The sequence below is a fragment of the Erinaceus europaeus genome, chromosome 4, assembly GCF_950295315.1.
Source record: "Erinaceus europaeus chromosome 4, mEriEur2.1, whole genome shotgun sequence".
Taxonomy (NCBI): domain Eukaryota; kingdom Metazoa; phylum Chordata; class Mammalia; order Eulipotyphla; family Erinaceidae; genus Erinaceus; species Erinaceus europaeus.
Window position 1 is genome coordinate 68,119,266 of NC_080165.1, and position 21,531 is coordinate 68,140,796.

At 51.3% G+C, this 21,531-nt stretch overlaps 3 protein-coding genes across 8 annotated transcripts; 1 reads left to right on the forward strand and 2 right to left on the reverse strand.

The window, feature by feature from the left end:
- The first annotated feature begins 297 nt into the window (after positions 1-297).
- Positions 298-8,649, forward strand: TJAP1 (tight junction associated protein 1). Of its 6 annotated transcripts, none has more exons than XM_060189866.1 (8): positions 298-305; positions 846-968; positions 3,670-3,698; positions 4,788-4,854; positions 5,098-5,127; positions 5,839-5,946; positions 6,025-6,108; positions 6,846-8,649. In XM_060189866.1, exons 2-8 carry the CDS (start codon positions 870-872, stop codon positions 7,944-7,946), a joined length of 1,518 nt encoding a protein of 505 aa, XP_060045849.1. In that variant the 5' UTR covers positions 298-305; positions 846-869; the 3' UTR covers positions 7,947-8,649. The 6 variants fall into 6 exon arrangements, with proteins under 6 accessions (XP_060045849.1, XP_060045850.1, XP_007530483.1 ...); XM_007530421.3 differs by lacking the exon at positions 298-305 and adding an exon at positions 4,414-4,575 and having other exon boundaries at positions 852-968; XM_060189867.1 differs by lacking the exon at positions 5,098-5,127.
- Positions 8,650-9,051: 402 nt separating this feature from the next.
- Positions 9,052-12,339, reverse strand: LRRC73 (leucine rich repeat containing 73). The gene is made up of 6 exons (XM_007530419.3): positions 11,543-12,339; positions 10,822-10,982; positions 10,372-10,494; positions 9,924-10,024; positions 9,563-9,785; positions 9,052-9,407 (listed from the first exon to the last, which is right to left on the reverse strand). Exons 1-6 carry the CDS (start codon positions 11,812-11,814, stop codon positions 9,337-9,339), a joined length of 951 nt encoding a protein of 316 aa, XP_007530481.1. The 5' UTR covers positions 11,815-12,339; the 3' UTR covers positions 9,052-9,336.
- Positions 12,340-13,922: 1,583 nt separating this feature from the next.
- YIPF3 (Yip1 domain family member 3) lies at positions 13,923-21,478 on the reverse strand. Its single transcript, XM_007530418.3, has 9 exons — positions 21,260-21,478; positions 19,717-19,914; positions 19,469-19,575; positions 15,837-15,882; positions 15,615-15,707; positions 15,330-15,461; positions 14,948-15,061; positions 14,660-14,783; positions 13,923-14,393 (listed from the first exon to the last, which is right to left on the reverse strand). The coding sequence occupies exons 1-9, from the start codon at positions 21,338-21,340 to the stop codon at positions 14,245-14,247; spliced, it is 1,044 nt and encodes a 347-aa protein (XP_007530480.1). The 5' UTR covers positions 21,341-21,478; the 3' UTR covers positions 13,923-14,244.
- Positions 21,479-21,531: the final 53 nt, after the last annotated feature.

Consider the following 21,531-nt stretch of genomic DNA (forward strand, 5'->3'; position numbering starts at 1 on the left):
GTCTGTGACAGTGCTGTCACAGAAAAGGGAGGAGCCTAGTGTTTCCAGTTCTCTCCTGCCTACACCACTTTCCCATCAGATCCCTTTTTCCCATAACTTTCCCTGAAGAGATTTCTGGGTCTCCAACTAGGCAGGCAGGCTGGTAGGCCTGTGGCACTGACAGGCAGCTGACACCTGGTTTCTACTTTCTGCCCTTCTCTGATTTCAGGAGCTATTGGCTAGAGGAAGTGGAGGGCTGTGGGATGCGGAGAGTCCAGGGCTAACTCCAGGACAGCGGAACCAAGAGAGCTGCCGACAAACAGACGGTATGTCCCGAGTGAGGCCTGTGCCCCCACCCCACCCCCACTTGGCTTTCTTCTGGCGAGACTGGCAGGTGATGAGAGCAGGTGGCCTGGTGAAAGGAGAGTGGTGGAAGCCAGAGGGGCTTGACCTCCAGGCCTCTGAACTGGGAGGACTCCTTTATCACTGTCCCGTGCACACTGAGGAATCTGGGTTGGGTGAACATAATCATATCTACTTGCTGGCTGTAACTTTTTAAAAACTAACTCTGTAAAATTCCTAATTGCCAGGTGCTATTCTAATCTTTACATAATCATCACAACAACCCTAAAGCTGGTTCTGTTTTCACCTCCCATTTAGAGTTAAGAAATAGCAGCTTTTCCCTCTGAAACTCAAGGCAGGAGAGTGTTGGCTGGCCTTTAGATTCTGCCTCCCATAGGGCACAGTCCCCTCTTCCTGGTGTCATTACTAAATGCTGCCATTCCTACTTGCTGGACCCATACCCTGTTCTGGTACTCTGAGCCTCCTTCTCCTTCTCCTCTTCCTTCCTTGCTTCCTCTAAGCAGGTGGAGGAGCACTCACCTCCCAGAATGACCAGTGCAGCCCCAGCTAAGAAACCCTACCGCAAGGCACCACCTGAGCATCGGGAGTTGCGGCCAGAAGTTCCTGGATCCCGTCTCGAGCAAGAGGTCAGCAAGACTGGTGCCTCGCTTTAGCTGACAGAGGCATATCCCAAGGCTGGGTATCAGGCTGGCTTATCCTTCCTGAAGCAACTGCTAGTCTCTTGAGTTGGGGTGAGAATGCGGTGTTGCTGATACAGGCTTAGGGTATCCTTACCACAGCAGTGGGGAAGTTTAGGCTCCTAGGAGACAGATGTGAATATATATGTTCCTGAAGTCTTCATAGGCTAACAGAAATTATCCTGTGTAATAGTGTTCTTTCTGCAAGAGGCATTCAGCCAGACAGAGAGGTCCTAATCTGCTGGAGGCTAGGACTTTGGCCCTCCATTAGTGAGGAGAGCTATTTGACCTGTGAGCCCTCTGGGACAAGCACTCAGCTAATTCCCACCTGACCAGCTGTGCCAAAAGTTTGACTCTTCCTCTGGTTTTACTTTGGGTAATGTGTTGAATATGTTGCCTGCTAGGAATCATGTTAAGTTCTTCTTCCTCCTCCTCAACTCCTTCCCTCCTTCTTCTCCTTCTCCTTCTCCTTCTCCTTCTTCTTCTTCTTCTTCTTCTTCTTCTTCTTCTTCTTCTTTTCTTTTTCTTGCATCCTTTGTTCTATTTGTTAGCTTGCTTGTTTAAACTAGAGCTGAGTGATGGTGGCAGTTGAACCTAGGAGCAGAGACCCTTAGGGATGAATATCATTGCATAACCATTATCTTATCACCATGGCCTGGAACTGTGTTTTTAGGAGGCCTCCTTTTTTTTCCCCCCAGGAATTTTAAGCTTCATTCAAGAAAATTGAGAACATTTACATGTTAGGCTGAGAAGGAGCAGGGGAGAGAGAGTGAGAGACAGAAAGAGAGAGGAGCTCCTCAGAGGTCATACTCACATGAGGACCAGTGCTCACTTAGGCAGAGAGAGTGGAGGGCTTCTTCAGTCTAAGGCAGAACAGTCTCCAGAAACTCCTTCCATATCCCCAGTTAAGCTTACTTATAGAGGGTGGTGAGTATCACTGGTTTATTCACCACATGCTGTGTGTCTGCTCTGTCACAGTGCAAGGAGCACAGTGCAGAACTTGAAACATAGCACATGCTGAGCAGCAAGTGTCTGATGACCCACATTGGTTAGATTCAGGGCAAAAATGTCATGACTTCCCCATTTTGGTTCAGGGTACATTAAATAAAAAGACCATTTTTATTTGTTTTGAGATAGAGACAGAGAGAGAAAGAAAGAGAGAGAGAATATGAAAGAGACCATAGCACGTCCTTCAGTATAGTGAGGATCAGGTTCAGTCCTGGGTTGTGAACTACTTTGCCAACCCAAGGCAAGACCAAGTATGATTTTTTTGAAGAATGATTTACTTATGAGGAGGCATGAAGAAAGAGAGAGAGAGAGAGAGAGAACCAGTGAATCACTCTGGCATATATGATGCTAGGGATCAAACTCAAGATCTCATGCTTGAGAATCTTAACACTTCACCCACTGTGCCGCCTCTCAGGCCTCTAGACCGGGGATTGTCAAGTGCTACCAGTGGTCTTCTGGTTCTGTTGAGGAGGAAGCTAAGTCTTAATCAAGGTTAATATAACCAGTATGTGATAAGACAGGACCAAATCCAAGGTCAGTGACTCCAAAGTCTATGATCGTGACCTTCACCTCATTTCCTGCCTGTTCATTTCCTGCCTCATTCCTGGTGTTCTGAAGCAATCAGCTACATCAAGAATGGGCTCCATTTTGGTTTCCCTTTGCCAGAACTTGGGCCATGACAAATGTGGGCCTAGAGGAAGATGAAAGAAAAGATTAAAAACAAGGCAAGAGTGGTCCAGGAGGTGGCGCCGTGGATAAAGTGCTTGACTGTCAAGTGTGAGGTTGTGAGTTCAATCCCTGGCAGCACATGTACCAGAGTGATGTCTGGTTCTTTCTCTCTCTCCTCCTATCTTTCTCATCAATCAATAAATAAAATCTTTAAAAAAAAAAAAAGCAAGACAAGACATTCCACTCCCCTCAGTCAGGCTTAGGCAGGTGCTTTCCATTATCCTTGTGCTTATTCTGCCCAAGTCTATGTGAGTTCTCTCCTGTCGTTCTCAGTGGGCCAGGAGGGCTTGGTTGGGACTCAGATACCTACTGAAGTTCCCCTGACCACTTCACCTCTTAGATGGCCTTTGCCATGCCTATAGGGTCTCTAAGAGCCCGAAATTCAAGAATAGAGAGGTAGCATTGGAGGTTGGGGGGTGGGAGCCAGGTGTTGGCACACCTGGTTAAGGCCATGTATCATCATGCGCAAGGACTTGGGTTTAAGCTCCCCATTCCCACCTGCAGGAGGAAAGCTTCACAAGTAGTGAAGCAGTTATGCAGCTATCTCTCTGTCTCTTTCTACTCCCTTTCCGTTTTAATTTCTCTCTGTTCTATCAAATAAAATAAGTTTTAAAAAATAAATATTAAAGAGGGGGTGGGTAGCATGGGTACTAGAAGTAACTGGCCTAAGAAAAAGAGGGCTGTTGTAACTGGTGTGGGTAAAGGTGAGGGTTGGAAAGAGTTCTTGGGTCTCCTGGTTGTGGGAGAGTAATGTAGACTTATCTTTGTATTCCTGGATTGTTTCCATCACTCCATGGCCATTTAGCCCACATTTGGACTCCAGACATGACCATTCTCAGGGCTTTTTGGAAGGTAGGCCAAGCAGGTCAGTGTTCCATAACTAAGCTTCAGTCTTCTGTTCTTTTGTGACTAGGAGCACCTGACTGATGCAGAGAAGATGAAGTGAGTACCCATTGCTCAAAAGGCTGTTCTGCTCCACCCCAACTCTATTCCTCTTGGCTCTAGGAGAAGCTGTTGGGATAGCTGGGCTTTTTCTGTGAAGGAGGTAAAGGAGACTTGATATTAAACATATTCCTTCTGGGAAATGTAGATTTCATTCCAAGAGAACCTTCTATCAAAGGGCTGGCTGGCTCTGAGTAGCCTGCTCTTTCCAAAGAGTCCTTGTTTTGGACTTCCTGTGCCAGCTGCCTCCCTGAAGCCCTTCTGTGAGCCACATGAGGCCTCTGGAGAGGAAGGCAATGCTAGGCTGGATTTCCAGGAGATTAATAATGGAGTCGCCTGATTGTACAGTACGGAAATTGGAGCTGGAATACTTGCTGGCCGGCTGCTTGGGCTGTAACCAGAGATAGGGAACTATAACTCCCCCATGCCCAACCCTCCCCCAGTTCTGACTCCTCATTCTTCTTCAGTGGGGTAGGCGGAGGGAATTGGACTGTCCTCTGTCATGCTCTCTGTCCCCTCAGTCCTCCATACCAGGCTGTGCCCTCAGAAAGACAGGCCTTTGGGAAATGCTGTCCCAGACTCAGGCTGAGTCTCCTACCTGCATTTACTGGCTCTCATGCCACTTCCCCTCCCTCCTCCCTAAGCCTTCCTGGGACTCCTGGGCTGGCCTTTCTTTCTCTGATGTTTCTCTGCTCTTGGCTCCTCACCTTGCCAGGCTCTTGCAGCAGGAAAATGAGGAGCTACGCCGGCGCCTGGCCTCAGCCACCAGGCGCACCGAAGCCTTGGAACGTGAGCTAGAAATTGGTCAAGACTGTCTGGAGCTGGAATTGGGCCAGAGCCGAGAGGAGCTGGATAAATTTAAGGACAAGTTCCGCAGGTGTGGGAACATGGGCCAGTACATACATACACATATCTCCCTGTCCATTAGGCTAGCTGAAAGAGGCTTCAGAGATCATCTGATTCTGATAAGAAAGCCGTTTTTGGAAGAGAATGATGTTATCTTGCCCAAGATAACTTATCAAGGAGGGGCTAAGTGGGGTGAAGCGAATAGGATCTACACCCAGGGCTGTGCTTTGTATTTCTCTGTAGGCTGCAGAACAGCTACACAGCTTCCCAGCGGACCAACCAGGAGCTAGAAGACAAGCTGCACACGCTGGTAATCTGCCCAGGAGAGCAGTTTGTCTGGCGCGGTGCTCACAGCATAGCAGGGGGCGAGGACTTGCAAGGGGGTGCCACACTGCCCCGGGGCTTGGAGAGGTGGGGGTGGGACAGTGGCGGGGAGGGGACCGCACTGTGCTATGTAAGCCAGGATAGTCTTAATGCTCACACTGTTTCTCTTCTCTCCTCTCCTCGTCTTCCCCTCATGCTGCCACCCGTTGCCGCTGCACTCTCCTCTCAGGCCTCTCTTAGCCACAGCTGGATTTTTGCAGTTGCGTCTGAGTTTGTGTGTTTTCTCCCTTGCCTCCTCCTTAGCTGAGTTCTGGGATTGATGGGATTCTGGCTTTCTTCCTCCACATGTGAAGCCTGTTCAAGGTGGTCAGTGTCTCCCTCTTGGGAGGCAGACATCTGGCAGTCTGCTAATACTCAGGTTTCTGGGCTGTAGTGGCAGAAACCCAAGGCCGTATGGGGGTGGGGGTGGAGGATGGGGAGGAGGCAGGGATGAAGGTCCAGTCCGTGAGTTGAAGACCAGAAGGTTGCTTGTGAAACTGCAGCTCCCTCTCTCTGTTCAGCGAGGTTATCTCGCAGGTGTCGCTAACTGCCACTCAGCCCCATGCCCTCCTCCATCTATAACTTGACCCTGGGAACAGCTGCACATGGACTTTAGCCCCTGGGTTAGCACAGTTACTGCCTCTCAGGTGCCAGTGGCTTTGCAGGTGCCTACAGTCCCTTGAGCTCACTCAGCACTTACAATGCCTCTGTCCTGAGCCCAAGGCAGGAAGTTACGCTCTGACATCCCCACCCCACAGCCAGCCCAGAGAGCAGGCGAGGTGTCTGGTCGTCTGTCTGTCCATCACCTGTCTCTACTTCGTCTGCCTTGGCTGCCCTAGCACCTGTGGCTTCCTGTGTCTGGGAGGAGGTGGTAGGGGAGGAAGGGCTGGCTGGGGTCTGGGCTGGGTTCACCATAAGTCTCGTGCCTCAGATCAAGAAGGCAGAAATGGATAGGAAGACCCTGGACTGGGAGATCGTGGAGCTGACGAACAAGCTGCTGGATGCCAAGAACACTATCAACAAGCTGGAGGAGCTCAATGTGAGTGCACGGGGGACCGTCCTTGCCTGTGGTGGACTTTGTCCTGGTCCAGGCTCTGAATCAGCTCTGTGTCTGCAGGAGCGGTACCGGCTGGACTGCAACCTGGCTGTGCAACTGCTCAAGTGCAATAAATCCCACTTCCGGAACCACAAGTTTGCTGATGTGAGTAGGGCACTCGCCCTGCCAACCTTTCAGGGCTCTCCTAATACCTGTTTCTATACATCTCCATCTGCCTGCCTGTAATTCTCCCTTTCTGCCTCGTCTCCCCCTTGTCACATGTCAAGTTAGTCCACCCTGCCACTGGTTGGTATAACGAGGATTGTTGAAGGCCCATCACTAGGGCTGTGGGCTGGTCCTGTTGGTATTTTTGGAACAGTGACAGGAGAGAAGGACTTGAGTTTCAGGATCCCATGCAAGAAGGAGGGCTCGGTGGCCAGAGTTGTCAGCCAGGAGAATGCTGGGAGAGGATCAGGGCCATCTGATCTTCTTATCCCAAGGGGTACTCTAGACCCCAGAGGCTCAGATCCAAGGTTGATGGAGTCTGGAGGGCTGGGATTATTTCCAAGGCTACTAGTCAGTACTTAACTTTCAGCCTTGTACCCAGTTTGGTCAGAAGCTATTTCTGAGATGGTGTGAGATAGAATTTTGAGGATACTGGCCCATAGCACCAATTCTAGGTTCCAGTCCCATCCTGTTAATTTAAAACATTCAAAAGTATTTTATCCCCACTGAGCCTGAAATGAAGATGCACCTGGGTATGTGCTCTGTGAACAGAAGATAGCAAAGTGCCAAACGCATAGCGGAACTTACATGGTGGTTGTTATTTTTGCCGTGCATCAGACTATCTTAGGTTGGGCTCATTCATGGCTCCCTGTCCTACTCTTGCTTCTCTACCATAGCTGCCCTGTGAACTGCAGGACATGGTTCGGAAACATCTGCATAGTGATCAAGAGGCTTCCACCGTGAGCCTTCCCCCCAGCCTAGCTCCAGGGGCTGTGGTACCCACCTCAGTCATTGCCAGAGTATTGGAGAAGCCAGAATCTCTACTGCTTAATTCCGTCCAGTCAGGCAGTGCTGGGCGCCCTTTGGCTGAAGATGTCTTTGTGCATGTGGACATGAGTGGGGGTGCCCCTGGTGACCCAGCCACTCCCCCAGGCCCTGGCAGCCCCACCCCACAACCTAATGGGGAGTGCCACTCTCTGGGCACCGCAGGGGGCTCCCCAGAAGAGGAGCTGCCTTTGCCAACCTTTGAGAAACTGAGTCCTTACCCCACCCCATCTCCACCACACCCACTGTACCCTGGCCGCAAGGTGATAGAGTTCTCTGAGGACAAGGTTCGAATCCCCCGCAACAGCCCCCTGCCCAACTGCACTTATGCTACCCGCCAGGCCATTTCCCTGAGCCTGGTGGAGGAGGGGAGTGAGCGGGCCCGCCCCAGTCCTGTGCCCAGCAGCCCTGCCTCAGCTCAGGCCTCCCCCCACCATCGGCCCAGCCCTGCCCCTGCAACACTCAGCACCCCTGCCAGCTCTGCCAGCTCTGAGGAGGATCTGCTGGCCAGCTGGCAGCGGGCATTTGTGGACCGAACTCCACCACCGGCTGCGGTGGTCCAGCGCACAGCCTTCGGGCGTGATACACTCCCTGAGCTGCAGTGCCATTTTGCTCTCAGCCCCACCGACAGAGAGGAGGAGGTCCATGCATCTTATTCCTCACCTTCTGAGGGTGGGATTCTGCTGCCTACAGAATCTGGCTCCGGCTTTCCCAGGGAAGAGGATGAGGAAGAACTCAACCTGCCTGTCAGTCCTGATGAAGAGCGCCAGAGCCTGCTACCCAATGATAGTGGCACGGAGGAGAGCCTGGGCACTCCCCATACTGAGGGCAGGGCCCCACCACTCCCTAGTGCCAGCCGCCCCCAGCGCAGCCCCAAGAGGATGGGGGTGCACCACTTGCACCGCAAGGACAGTTTGACCCAGGCCCAGGAGCAGGGCAACCTGCTCAACTAGGGCCCCTGCTTGCCTTCCTGCCACTGCTGCACTGGGACTGCAAGGAGCCCGTGCCCTTCCAGCTCAGGGCACCGGTCCAGTCGGAGCCCTTGAACTCTCCTCCCTCCACATCTGCACAGCTGGGCTGCCTCTGGGTAGTTTAGGCTGTGGTCACACTGAGCCTTTCAGCTGCATTATTCACTGCAACTGGCATCAACCTGCCTCTTCATTTTTTCGCCCTTGGAATATTTATTCTTCAAGGGTTCTATGCAGCTGGGGCTCAAGACCTCTCTTCCAGTCAGCTCAGCCCAAATTGGGCTGTTTGGGGGGAACTGAGGCTGATGACATCAGTGTTTGTCCTTCATCCTTTTATATTCATGAGTTTGATTATTTTTACTTTGGGGAGGTATCATTGCTGTTATTAACCTCCAGTTTCTATTTCTGCCTGTTTCCTTCTCCCTCCCCCCAAAAAAGAAAAAAAAATCTGCACAAGCTGTTGCCTTCAGGGGACCTGGCACAGTGGTTCTGCGGAGTGAGGGAGAGGGTGACTCAGGGCTCTCCTCAGCTGTTTTCCTTCCTCCCTCTGGAAGGGAGTGGAGGGTGGGATACAGAGGCCTCAAGTACGGCCCCCCTTTCAACCTTGGCTCTAGACTGTTACTCCCAGTTTTGGGAAAATTTCACATCAGCGACTATTTTAAAATTAAATAAAACTATTTTACCAGTACGACCTAGTTTTTCTATTACTGGCCTTCCTCTTTCCATTCTCCCCATTCTTGAGTATCTTCAGTTCTTGTCATGCCCTAGTTTTTGCTGGTAACTATGCTTTGCCCCACTCTGGGACTTTCCTGAGGGCAGAGCATCAAGCAGTGGGAGTTGTATCTCAAGTAACTTTGACAGGGCCTCTGAATCCTTGAGGTGGGCTTAGTCCAGCTTAACCATGGCGGTGAACTCTGCTTTAGTTGTCATCCTTATGGGGCAGTCTGAGGCCTGAGCTTAGAGTCGGACCTGTTAGTGACATCAGGCTTTCAAAGCTGCCTGGAGCTTGGTCTGTGAGAGGACACTGCCCCCTAGTGGTAGTTCCCATTCCTCCCCTGCCAGCCTCCAGTGACCACAGCCAAACTCAAGGTTGTAGAGTTCATAAAATCTCTTAGAGTTGATAAAATCTCTTCCGAGCCAGCGGGCTGCAGCCAGAGCTGCCAAGTACAGAGGTATTGCCTTGGGTTGGAGTGCCCCCAAGGTTGTTGCTCAGTTTCCAGAACCTTCCATCACAAAGCTAGGAGCTGCCAGAGCCCCAGCTACCCACCCACCCACACCCCACCCCACAAGCCCAACAGAGCCTGACCCTGATAACTGGGGCAAAGTGCCGGTGACGTTGACAATTGTGATGATGTGCAGTAGCTCATGGGGAGAGTCACATCTCGGTCTCAGCCAACAGACTGTCCCCTAGTCCTGATGTCATTAGCACCATCTGAGAGCTGGGATCTGTAGAGGGGCAGAAGGTGCTCAGATCACCATTCACTCCTCCACTGGGGGCCACAAATAGGTGAGAGATGCCTCAGTTTTCTACCCCCAACTCCCCCCCACCCTGGTTCCAGGCCTCTTCTGGATCTGGTTCTGACCAACCCCTGGGCTCTTACCACTAGGGCACATCCAGGAGCTGCTGCCCCTCTGGCGGGCGGCAGACTCCCGCCCTCTCTCTCGGTCCTGGGTGTCACCAGCCCCTCCTGCCACCTCTTCCTCCTCCTCCCCCTCAGAGAGGAGGTCACAGATCTGCTGCTGGAGCTCTGGGCTAATGCTGTTCTCAGCCAACACCAGGCTCCGCAAAGCAGTGGGGTAATTCTCTACCATGTCCAGCAGGGTCTGAAGTGGGGAAGAATATGTAAAATGATGGACACAGTTAAGACTGCTCTTCACACTCCAACCTGTCACCCTTCAGTATGTTCAACAGAACTAACCTCCACCCGAAACCCTGGCCCTCACTACACACGAAGACTTTACCTGAGCTGACTGGTTGGTGAGCCCTGTGCCCTCCAAGTCCAGAACCTCTAAGGTGCGACTGGAGGCCACAGCTACCGCCAGCATCCCTGCCACGTGGTCACCTGAGGAGACAGCACACACCCACACATCTGCGTTAAGCACAGACCTGCAGACCTTGCTCCCCACCCCCTCCCACTTGTCTCCTGACAACCTTAGTTCCCACCTCCAGGCCAGGAAATGCTAGGGACTGACTGGTGACCAGGAGGGGGAATGACGTAAGCCAGGCCGGGGGATGCTCTGACTTGCTGACCGTCACACAGATGACTCCTCTCCTACCTCCCAGGGGGCTCCTCTCTATAGCCTCTTCCCTCCCTCGCTCAGTGTGGGGGTTACCACGGCAATCAGTGGTCCCAGGTTTTTGGATGAGGGTGGGACAGTGAGAAACGAAGGGGACTTTCTCGAGCCTCACCCAGGGGGTTATAATCCAGATTGAGGACGCGGACTTGGGAGCTGTGGGCCACTGCAATGGCGAGGCGACTCCAGCCCTTAGGGGTGATGCCTGGATTGGCACTCAAAGTGAGCTCCTTCAAGCCTGAGCAGCATCAACCAAGAAGCCAGAATGGAGAAAGTCAGGCCCTCTTCAGACACCTCCCCTACCTGGTCTCTGGGGTGTCCCGAGTGGACAGGAGCCACCCCAATCCCGTCACGGAGCTCTGGGGTCATTAGAAAACCAGGCCTTTCTTGTCCACCCCAGCCAGGCTTCCTAAGCCTCTATCCTGCCCAATTCCCAATCCTCCTTCCTAAAAGAACTAGAAAAAACCATTCTCACCCACACTGTCAGCCTGCAGCTTCCTACTCTCCACACTTTGACTGTCCATCAAGGCCACACCAGCCCATGTCCCAACAGGACCCTGCTCACCAGACTTGGCCCCATCTGGGGGGAGGAGGCCACAGATGAGGTTGATGGCTTCATCACCCAGCATGCAGTCCCCCAGGTCCAGAGCCACCAGGGCTGGGTGCAGGGCCAGCGCTGGGTTCAGCAAGGCCAGTCCAGCATCTGTCAGGGGGCTCCCATGCAGACTGGGGGTAGGGGTTGGGGTGGGGGTAGGGGGACAGAGAGCAGAGGTTATGGCAGCATCAACCCTATCTGTAGGGAGAAGGGGCACCTTCCTTTTCTGCGAACCCTAGAGGGAAAGAGCACTTCTGACACAGCACTTAGGAGAAGCCCGGGGAGGGAAGGGGAAAAGACAATCCTAGATTCTAAAGGAATGCTGGTAGAAGGGGGATCAGGTGTCTTTTGGGGGACCAGGACTTGGATCCTGGCCAGAAGGCAGAGAAGGGGTGTGTGGGTGGCAGCTGGAGATTCTTGTGCAGGCGCAGGGGCTCTCATGCCCAAGAAAGCATTCCTCCTTGGGAACCGAGGGGCTGGACCCTAGACGTCAGTGAGGGGACTGGGTGGGGTGCTACGCTCCGCTCCTGCCGGGGCTGGGGCTGCCCGGTGCAGTCGGAGGCTCGTGCTGGAAGGGGCGGTGCAGGCGGGTGATGTCGGGACAGGCGGGGCGGGGCGGGGCGGTGGGGAGCCCGGCTGAGGGGAGGCCCTGGAGGGTGCAGTCCTGGGACCCTTGCAGGGGATCACTCACAAGAGGGACTGGATGGAGCGGTTGGTCCGCAGCGCCTCCGCCAGCAGCTTGATGCGGCTGGGGCTGGACACGACGCCCAGGTTGAGGTTGAGCTGAGCCAGGGACGTGGCCCCGGCCAGCGCCCGGCAGATGCGGCCGAAGTCGCGGTCGCAGAGACGGCAGCCGCGCAGCGAGAGCAGGCGCACGGCGTTGTCGCGCAGGCCCCGGCAGATGTCCCGCACCTCGGCGCCTGACAGCGGCTCCCCGGAAATCTGGATGGAGCTGGGCAGCATGGCAGCCACGGCTGGGCCTCCGGGACCCGGGCCACGGCCGAGCGGGGCAGAGCGGCGGCGACGGGGAGGCCGCGGGGCCGGGCCGGGCTGAGGCCGCGGCGGGCGCGGGCGGGGGCGGGGGCTACTCGGCGAGGTGCCGGCTCCTCGCTGCGGCGGCGGCTCAAGGGCGCGCGGCACGGGTCTGGGCTCCGAGGCCGCACCTGTCCCCTCCTTCCCTCAGCCCGGTCCCCCTGCCGCCCCGAACCAGAGCCCCGAGCGGGCAGGCGACGGCCGGCTGCAGCTCGTGCTTCAGCTCCGGCGCTGGAGCCGGCGGCTGGTTCCCATGGCAACGGTCGCGTCAGCGCCGCCGCCCCGCCCCGCCCGGCAGTGCGCGCGGGCCCAAGAGGTCGCCCTCCTGCGGGTGCCGGGCCGGGCCAGCCTGGAGGGCAGGAGGCACATCGCAGGGCCGTTTTTTTGTTTTGTTTTTTTTTCTTTTTTAACCAGAACACTGCTCAGCTCTGGGTAAGGCGGCGCAGGGGGGATTGAACCCCAGGCTTTAGTCTCTTTGCCTGACCACTAAGCTGTCACTCCCACCTCCGGCTTTTTTCTCCTCTCATCCTCCCTCAGATCTAGGCCAGACACAAGGCGTCCTGTCACCTGGATCCCGGGAAACCCCCCAGGCCCTTTATCCCGCGCCCATCCCCCAGGGCGACTCACAAAGTGCACTGAAGCTTTGGAGTATGTACTGTGCAGGGTGGAGTAGAGCTTTGTTCACTGGTGACGGTGACAAAATGGAGAGTCTAGGTTTATTACATAGGAGGGGAAATTGCTGAAGATCTATTAGGGTATAACTTAAAGAAAAAAGATATTTTGGGGGGGCCGGGTGGCGCACCTGGTTAAGTGCACGTTATACTGCACAAGTTCCCGGGTTCAAGCCCCTGGACCCCACCTGTATGGGGAAAACTTCACAAGCGGTGAAGCAGTGCTGCAGGTGTCTTTGTCTCTCTCCCTATCTCCCTGGCCCTCTTGATTTCTGGCAGTCTCTATCCAACAAATAATAAAGATAAAAAAAATTTTTTAAATCTTATTTCCTGGACCAGGGAGATAGTTCAGTGATAGAACACTGCACTACTACCACACTACACTATAAGGTCCAGAGGACACACATTAAATCCCTTATGTCAGACCTGAGCAGTTCTCTGATCTTCTCTAAGCACAAAAACCCAAAGATCTTATTTCCTGTTAACAACCTGAATGACCTCAATAGAGCAGATTAATATGGGGGGGGGTGTTGTTTGGGGGAAGGATGAGGGATGTTGTGTGTGGGGTGGTTGTTGTTTTGAGTAAAAAAAAAAAAGAAGAAGGGCAGAGAAAGCTTGAGGGTTCTCTGGCCTCAGAATAATCAGGGCAAAGCCAAGTTTGGCTTCAAATATGAGTTCTTACAGAAAAATTATCCATTACACAATGGCCCAGGGGCATAGGGACCTTATAAAGACATATAAAGTCAAAGCTGGGTGTGAGTGGGTAGACAGCATAATGGTTTTGCAAAAGACTCTCCTGAATGAGACTTCAAAGTCCCAGGTTCAATTCCCAGTACTCTTGGTAGCTCTGCCCAAAAAAAAAAAAAAAAAAAAAAAAGAGTCGAGTCGAATAGACACATTACAATGCATAAGCACCCAAGTTCAAGAAACCCCTGTAGGGAGGAAGGCTTCATGGGTGGTGAAGCAGTGTTACAGGTGTCTCTCTCCCTCTCAATTTCTCTCTTTACCCAATAATAAAAAAAAATTTTAAAAAGGAAATATTTAAAAAATAAAAGTTAAAGCTGGAAGTTCTTGTCCAATTGTCATTGCTCCACTGGTATCCCAAGAGTGAGGCTGAGTGCACTGTTCACCAGGCTTCTGGCTCTAGTGTTTGTAGCCTCCCTGTTGTTCAGTGGGGCGAGGTGTCCCTTGCTACAGGGGATGGGCTCCCTATTTGGGGACTGCCCTCACCATGCTCTTGAGTTGTCCAACCTTCATTCTATAGGATTAGGGCATAACGAGGGGGAACATATGATATTACTGACAAAAGAGCAGCAATGTATACAGGAAGCAGGGTGGCATGGAGACCACTGGAATGGTAGCTGCAGCTCCAGACTTCGATCAATATTTTAATCACCAAGTCTATATTTAGCAAGACAATGTGTGTGGGGGAAAATAAAGAGGAAGGAAAGGGGTAGGTGGTGAGATAGTCTCTGAAGAGCTGACCCATTTTCCGCACTGGCTGCAGAGCCCTGCAGTCCAAGCCAGGAGCTCCTGCCCTTATGCCCTTCAGAAGTCCAACAGGTGGGTAGGAGATACTTAATTGGCTACAGTTCTGTGGCAGCTGAAGACCCCATCAGAGACCCATGTCCTCAGTAACTTTCCTCTCCACAGCTGGGAGAATGGGGGCTTCCAAGAATTTCAGGTAGGGTCAGTGTGACTTCAGGGTCACCACAACAGCTTTGGCTGTAGCATTGAGTGCGGTGACGGGAAGTCTCGCAGCAGGGAGCACGGCTGGAATATCTCTGGGGACCCTCTGCATGGGTGGGATGTTGGGACCCTCCAATGTGTCCAGGATCCCTGAAAGAAGGAAGAAGAGTGGAGAGGTGGCTGGGTCTTTCCATTTTTTATTTTATTTTTTCCTCCAAAGGTTTTATTTATTGAGAAAGATAGGAGGACAGAGAAAGAACAAGACTATCACTCTGGTACATGTGCTGCGCAGGACTGAACTCAGGACCTCATGCTTGAGAGTCCAATGCTTTATCCACTGCGCCACCTCCCAGCCCACGCTGGGTCTTTTCCTAAGCAGCTGTTCTCCCCCTTCCCCAAGCCCTTCTGTCACTTACCCTCTACCACCTTGTGGTAGGCGAAGTGCAGATAGAGCAGGAAGAGCATGTGCAGCGCAGCCAGAGTGCCACAGAGGAGCAGCCGCTGTGTAGGGCCCACAGTTCGTGACACCAGCACTGCCACCTAGGGCCACAGGAAAATGGCTCAGAGAGCCCAGTTCCAAAGTGAAAGTACCCTTGCACTCTTCCATTTATTTGGAGATCCCTTTAGGGTTTTGTCAGAGTGCTGGTCTGTTTTCCCCAACTCCTAGGGTAAGCCCACCCCTGGAATCCTCTTGCCCAGCTCACCATGCGCAGGGTGGACAGTCCACCCACCAGTAGCCAGAAAAGGTAGAAGAGGGCATGGAGGTGGATGTTGTAGGTGATGAACAGAACAATGCAGTGCCCGAAGAGGCCATAGCCCTAGGAAGGGGGAATGGTACAAATGAAAATCACTCAAGATGGGTTGGCCTCCGGACCCTAATGAAAACTGAGAAATAAATGAACCACACTGGCCATTTCACCCCACTCCAAGCCCCAAACAGATATAAACCAAGGCCTGGTTATATACAAACACTCTTCTAAAATGTTTACTAATATTGAAAGAGAAAGAATCAGAGCATTACTTAGATCCATATGATGTTGGGTGCCACCCCCCAGGTCACCTTGCCCACCACCCTGCTGGACTCACCAGTAATGCCAGCATCTGGAGCATGGTGATCTGGGCATTGCACAGGTAGGCAAGGAAGTAAATGAAGGATGAGACTCCCAGCCAGTAGCCAAAGCAGGTGCCAATGGCTGTGCCCATCAGGGTGCCTTCTCTCTGTGGAGTGAAGGCTTTCCTTAGTTGGTACATTCTCTGCTCTCTGTCTCAGGATGTTTTTTGGAGCTTCCTTCTACCTCACTATGCCATTGTCTCCTTGAACAGCTTTTGATTCAGTTCAGCTGTCCCCCAAAAGTCCTCTGTTCTACTTACGATAATGGTGTCAGATGTCTTCATCCCGTGGAGGAGGATAGCAACCAGTGTGAAGACCAGCATCAGAGGTCCATAGAGCTCACCTGCAATTTTCTGCCAACATACCAAATTCATTCAGGCTGGAGGTACAATGGCTCTTCTGTTTATGCCTTTCCAGGCTTTCCTGTCCCCTTTTATCCTAAAGCCTCCCCCAGCAGTTCTGGACATGCTACCCCCATTCACCTGAGGGAAGTTGACCATCTTGATAGGGATCATGGACTCCAGGAGCCTGGGAGAGGAGAGGAGAGATGAGAGCAGAGGCAGCACTAGGCTATGAGGTTCTGGAGGGCTTGAATCTTAGTCCTCCAACTCCAGAGAACATGCTGGATGATAAAGGGAGAAGAGGACAGTAGAGACAGACAGACAGGGAATGAGGACATCACTTTCTGTCCTAAAGATGTTTCAGGAACAGGGGGCTGGGTGGTGGCACACCCAGTTAAGTGCACACTAAGCTCAAGGACCCGTTCAACGATCTGAGTTCAAACCCCCCAGTTCCCCACCTGCAGGGGACCCACTTCACAAGCGATGAAGCAGGTCTGTAGGTGTCTATCTTTCTCCTTCTCTATCTTCCCCATCTCTCTCAACTTCTATCGGTCTTACCCAATAAAATGGAAAAAAATGGCCACCAGGAGCAGTGGATTAGTAGTGCTGGCACTGAACTCCAACACTCTGTTGACTCTGTTGTTGTGAGTCCAACTTGGCCTTGGGAGAGAGGTGGTCTTGACAAGTCACCAATATTCCCTGTTCCCCTTTAATAAGAGACAGGCAAATCAGGTAGGATCACAGTTCACTTCCTCTCCCTTTCAGGATAGAAAGTGAGTGCAGTGGGGTGGGGTAGATAGCATAATGGCTATGTAAAGAGACTCTTATGCATGAGGCTCCCAGGTTCAGTCCCTGGCACCACCATAAGAGGATGCTTAGAATTCAAGGTAGTGATGAAAGCACTGAGAAAAGTTAGAAAGGTGTTTCTTGGAAGAGCCAGAGTGCCTCTGACTCCTTGTTTAGCATTACTCCAGGCACTGGTGAGCATTTTCTTGAAAAATATATTTCAGGTCCGGGGAGACAGCATAATGGTTATGTAAAAAGATTTTCATGCCTGATGCATCAAAGATCCTAGGTTCAATCCCCAGCACCATCATAAACCAGAGCTGTGCAGTGCTTTGGTTGAGAAACACACACACACACACACACACACACACACACACACACCCCCACCAAGTGGCTGGGGGAGAGAGCACAATAGATATGCAAAGAGACTTTGATATCTGAGGCATCAAAGGTCCCAGGTGGAATCCCCAGCAGCAGCATCATATGCCAGAGCTGAGCAGTGCTCTGGTTAAGGACATGAACACAGGTGGAGGGTAGACAGCATGATGGTTGTATAAACAGACTCTCATGCCTGAGGCTCCAAAGTCCCAGGTTCAAGCCCCTGCACCACCATAAGTCAGAGCTAAACAGTGCTCAGGTAAAACAAACAAACAAAAAATATGGAGTGGGGGTAGATAGCATAATGGTTTGCAAAGAGACTCTCATTCCTGAGGTTCCAAAGTCCCAGGTTCAATCCCCTACACCACTATAAAACAGAGCTGAGTAGTGCTCTGGGAAAAAAAAAATGAACAAAATAATAAAGGGGCCAGGCAATATTGCACCCGGTTAAGTAGTCATATTACAAAATAATAAGAAATACATATTTCAAAGAAAAAGGATTGAAAATACAAGTTGCTTCCCCATTCTCAAGTGGCCAGCTCCAGATACTATCTTACACTTTAACTAGATATTATTTCCTTTGAGAAAACTTGTCTTGTCTCATCCTCTAGTCCATTCTGGATCAGATGTCCTTCAAATTAAATGAGTGCTGTATCACATTGCACTCAAGGGAAGGCTCCTGTTTATCTTCATCACTCAGTCCCCATATCTAGTATACAGCCTGGCATAGAACAAAGTTTAATAAATCTTTGTTAAGCAGCCTGAGAGGTAATGCAGTGGATAAATCATTGGACTGTTAGGGATAGGGTCCTTAGTTCAATCCCCAGTACTGCATGTACCAGAGTTATGGTCTCATTCTCCCTCTTATATAAATAATTTTTTAAATCTTTTAAAAATTATTTATTGAATCCCTTTTGTTGCCCTTGTTGTTTTATTGTTGTAGTTACTATTGTTGTTATTGTTGTCACTGTTGGATAGGACAGAGAGAAATGGAGTAGGGAAAGACAGAGAGGGGAGAGAAAGACAGACACCTGCAGACCTGCTTCACTGCCCGTGAAGCGACTCCCCTGCAGGTGGGGGGCTGGGGAGTTCGAACCGGGATCCTTAGCCCCGTCCTTGCGCTTCACTCCACTGCGCTACTGCCCAGTAGCAGGTCTGCAGGTGTCTTTCTCTCCCCCTGTCTTCCCCTCTTCTCTCTGTCCTATCCAACAATGATAACATCAGTAACAACAACAATAAAACAAGGGCAACAAAAGGAAAGAAATAAAAAAATATTAAAAAAAAAAAGAATGAGCCAATAATCAAGGCAAGATCAAATTCAGTTCTTGAAAAGTCATTCAAGGACTGGGGAGATAGCATAATGGTTATGCAAAGAGCCTCAGGTGTAAAAGTCTCTTTGCATAACCATTATGCTATCCACCCCCGTCCAAAATTCTGGCTTAGAAATTCTTCTGGTACTAGGAATTAAGAAGATAAAACAGGAGCAGAGGATAGACAACATAATGGAAACAGACTGTCATGCTGCAGGCTCCAAAGTTCCAAATTCAACCCCCCCCATACCACCATAAGCCAGAGCTGAACAGTGCTTTGGTAAAATAATAATAATAAAATAAAACAGGGTTCATCCAATACAGTGAGTACTTTTCCATAAATAGGCCTTGGGTTTGAGCACTACGTATAAAAGCATCATGGTTCATACTGGGGGAGAAGGGAAAGTTTCATAGTGGAGTGGTGCTGTGGTATCTCTCTGCTCTGTCTCTCCTTTTATTCTCTCAAAAAATAGAGTAGGGGTATGCAGAATGATTTAGTAAGAGACAACTACACCTGAGGCTCAGAGGTCCCAAGTTGACTTTCTGGTACCATCATAAGCCAGAGTAGAGCAGTTTTCTAGTAAAAACAACAACAAACATGGCTGTCCCAAGTTCAATTCCTGATATTACATGTGCCAGAGTGATGCTATAATTCTCTTAAATAAATAAAGAGAGGGAGTCGGGCTGTAGCGCAGCGGGTTAAGCGCAGGTGGCGCAAAGCACAAGGACCGGCATAAGGATCCCGGTTCGAACCCCGGCTCCCCACCTGCAGAGTGACTTCACAGGCGGTGAAGCAGGTCTGCAGGTGTCTGTCTTTCTCTCCCTTTCTCTGTCTTCCCCTCCTCTCTCCATTTCTCTCTGTCCTATCCAACAACGACAACAACAATAATAACTACAACAATAAAAACAACAAGGGCAACAAAAGAGAATAAATAAATAAATAAATAGAAAACAAAGCCTGTTTCTGAAGAGGTCACTGGAATGAATAAGTACAACATTCCCAAAATGCTGTCTGTTAGAACAAAGCTTAGGATTCTATAGCAGCATCAGGACATGATAAACTAGGGGTGGGGGGACTGAGAAATGGGGAACCAAGGTGATATTTGAGCTAAGTTTTCAGAGAAGATGAACCATTTATTAGCTAGAGAGGAGGAAGAACACAGTGTGCTACCACCACGCCTTGTTCCACAGCTGTTAAGTCATATGGTGTGGCTGGGGAATAGGTGTGATGATGACTGGTGGGGTCATGCAAGAGGGACTAGGTATTAGGAGAGGAGCTTGCGTTGGAAGGTTTCTCACCTGCTTCGCACCTGGGCAGGCTCCACATCAAAGTAGGGTCTCAGGATGTCAATGTTGGCATACAAGCTGAAGGCCCTGGAGGCTTGTCTCTTCCCTGCCTGCCACATCTGAAGTAAGGAAGATGGTGGTGGGTATCGTTGACACTCCTGGCTCTAGGCCCTGTTGCGTATTCTCTGCTGTCTATCTACATGGTTCTCACTGGACAGCCTGGGATATGTTTCTACCTTCCAAGGACCAGTCTTGCTTACCTGATCAGCCACCTGTCGGCTCAGTTGCCCCTTAAAGCCCTTCATGCCCAGGAACTCCCCATCCTCGTCTTCAGCAGCAGCTGCATCAGCGTCTACTTCTTCCTCCCGCAGGCGCTGATGCAGCTCGCCCATGTCTTCGAAGCTGGAGCCAGAGGTATCGTCCATGTTCTCCATGTCAATCACTGCTGAGCCCCCACCCTGTGAAGACAATGGCTCATAACATGCAGGACTGGGGCTGAAGAGAGAGCATAATGGGTTCTGCAAAGGACTTCTATACCTGAAACTCTAAGGTCCCAAGTTCAATCCCCAGTACCACAATAAGATAGAGTTGAGCAGTGCTTTGGTCTCTCACTACAGTAAATCAAAATTTATTTTAAATGCAGGACTGACTTTTCTTTTTCTATTTTATATTTATTTATTTTCCCTTTTTTGTTGCCCTTGTTGTTGTCATTGTCGGATAGGACAAAGAGAAATAGAGAGAGGAGGGGAAGACAGAGAGGGGGAGAGAAAGATAGACACCTGCAGGCTGCTTCACCACCTGTGAAGCGACCCCCCCCCATGCAGGTGGGGATCTGGGGCTCAAACCCGGATCTTTACGCCAGTCCTTGCACTTTGCGCCATTTGCACTTAACCCGCTGCGCTACCGCCCGACTCCCTATTTATTTTATTTTATTTTACTTTTACCAGAGCACTAATCAGCTCTGGTTTATGGTAATGCAGGGGACTGAACCTGGGACTTCGAAGCCTCAGGTATGACAGTCTGTTTGCAAAACCATTATGGTATCTACCCCTGCCCTGACTTTTCTTTTTCTTGTGTTAAATCTTCTGACAACCCCAGAACTTGGGGCTCTGTTCTGTCACTGTTGGGAGCATGGCTGAGAATCACCATAGAATGGGGGATGGGCAGTGGTGCACCTCGCTGAGCGCCTACGATACAAATGTGCAAGGCCCCGGGGTTCAAGCCCCCAGCTCTCAGCTGCAGACTGAAAGCTTCACAAGTCTTAAAGCGGCACTACAGGTGTCTCTCTATCTCTTTCTCTCTGTCTCTCTCCAATAATAAAAAAAAAATCACCAGAGATCATGCCACTCTCTTCTTCTCCCTTGCTCTCAAAATCTTTGGTCGCTAGTTTCTGTCCCTTTCCTAGTTTAGGAAACCTAGTACCCGTCTTCCACATACACCTTCCTCTTGTCTTTTCCCCATCAAAATCTCAAAAGCTGTAAAACTGCTCATTGCTTTCTTCTTTCCCAATCCCCGCCCCTCAACAAAGCTATGTGAGCTGTTTTTAGCCAACGTCAATGAATCCCTCCCACCCCACCCCCCGGCCACGCCTCCTAAACAAAAACGGGTTAACCTGAGATGCTCCAGCTGGACGACCAGCCAGGACCTTCCAGGTCCCCCCACCTCACTGGCTTTCGTGTGCACGAAGACTCCAAAAAGGGAAAGAGCGTTGCAAATGGAAAAGACTTCCAGAGCTAGAGAGAGGGATTAGTCCCCACGCTGTTTCTGGACGGCTGCTGGAAGTCGGAGTCCCGGGGCCATTACCTGAATGTTTTCTTCAAATCCTCCCCATTCCGGGCCAGCCCCGCTACGGGCGCCGCCCGTCGGCGCCACCGGAGTTGCCATGTCCCTGGAGGGCTCCCGTCACTAAAGCTCGAGCTAGTTCCGCGCGCGGAGAAGGTGTCGGAGAGTCGGGGCCCTGCGGGAGTGAGGAGCCCAGGGGTGAGATACAGCGGTGGAATCAGCAGAAACCCGGATGTTTGGCTAAAAGTGACTTCCGGAAGTCGGGGACGTGGACGGAGGCGGGGCCTGATCTC

Bases quoted from the DNA above. Each gene is read 5' to 3' on its own strand.
- TJAP1 (XM_016191439.2), top strand. From the start codon at position 4,265: ATGCTGTCCCAGACTCAGGCTGAGTCTCCTACCTGCATTTACTGGCTC. The intron at 5,947-6,024 runs GTGAGTGCACGG...CTGTGTCTGCAG, and splicing joins ACAAGCTGGAGGAGCTCAAT to GAGCGGTACCGGCTGGACTG. The intron at 6,109-6,845 runs GTGAGTAGGGCA...TCTCTACCATAG, and splicing joins GGAACCACAAGTTTGCTGAT to CTGCCCTGTGAACTGCAGGA.
- LRRC73 (XM_007530419.3), bottom strand. From the start codon at position 11,814: ATGCTGCCCAGCTCCATCCAGATTTCCGGGGAGCCGCTGTCAGGCGCC. The intron at 10,983-11,542 runs GTGAGTGATCCC...CCCTACCCCCAG, and splicing joins CGCTCCATCCAGTCCCTCTT to TCTGCATGGGAGCCCCCTGA. The intron at 9,786-9,923 runs GTAAAGTCTTCG...TCCCCACTTCAG, and splicing joins TCACCAACCAGTCAGCTCAG to ACCCTGCTGGACATGGTAGA.
- YIPF3 (XM_007530418.3), bottom strand. From the start codon at position 21,340: ATGGCAACTCCGGTGGCGCCGACGGGCGGCGCCCGTAGCGGGGCTGGC. The intron at 19,576-19,716 runs GTAAGCAAGACT...TCCTTACTTCAG, and splicing joins GCCGACAGGTGGCTGATCAG to ATGTGGCAGGCAGGGAAGAG. The intron at 15,708-15,836 runs GTGAATGGGGGT...GTATGTTGGCAG, and splicing joins AGATGGTCAACTTCCCTCAG to AAAATTGCAGGTGAGCTCTA.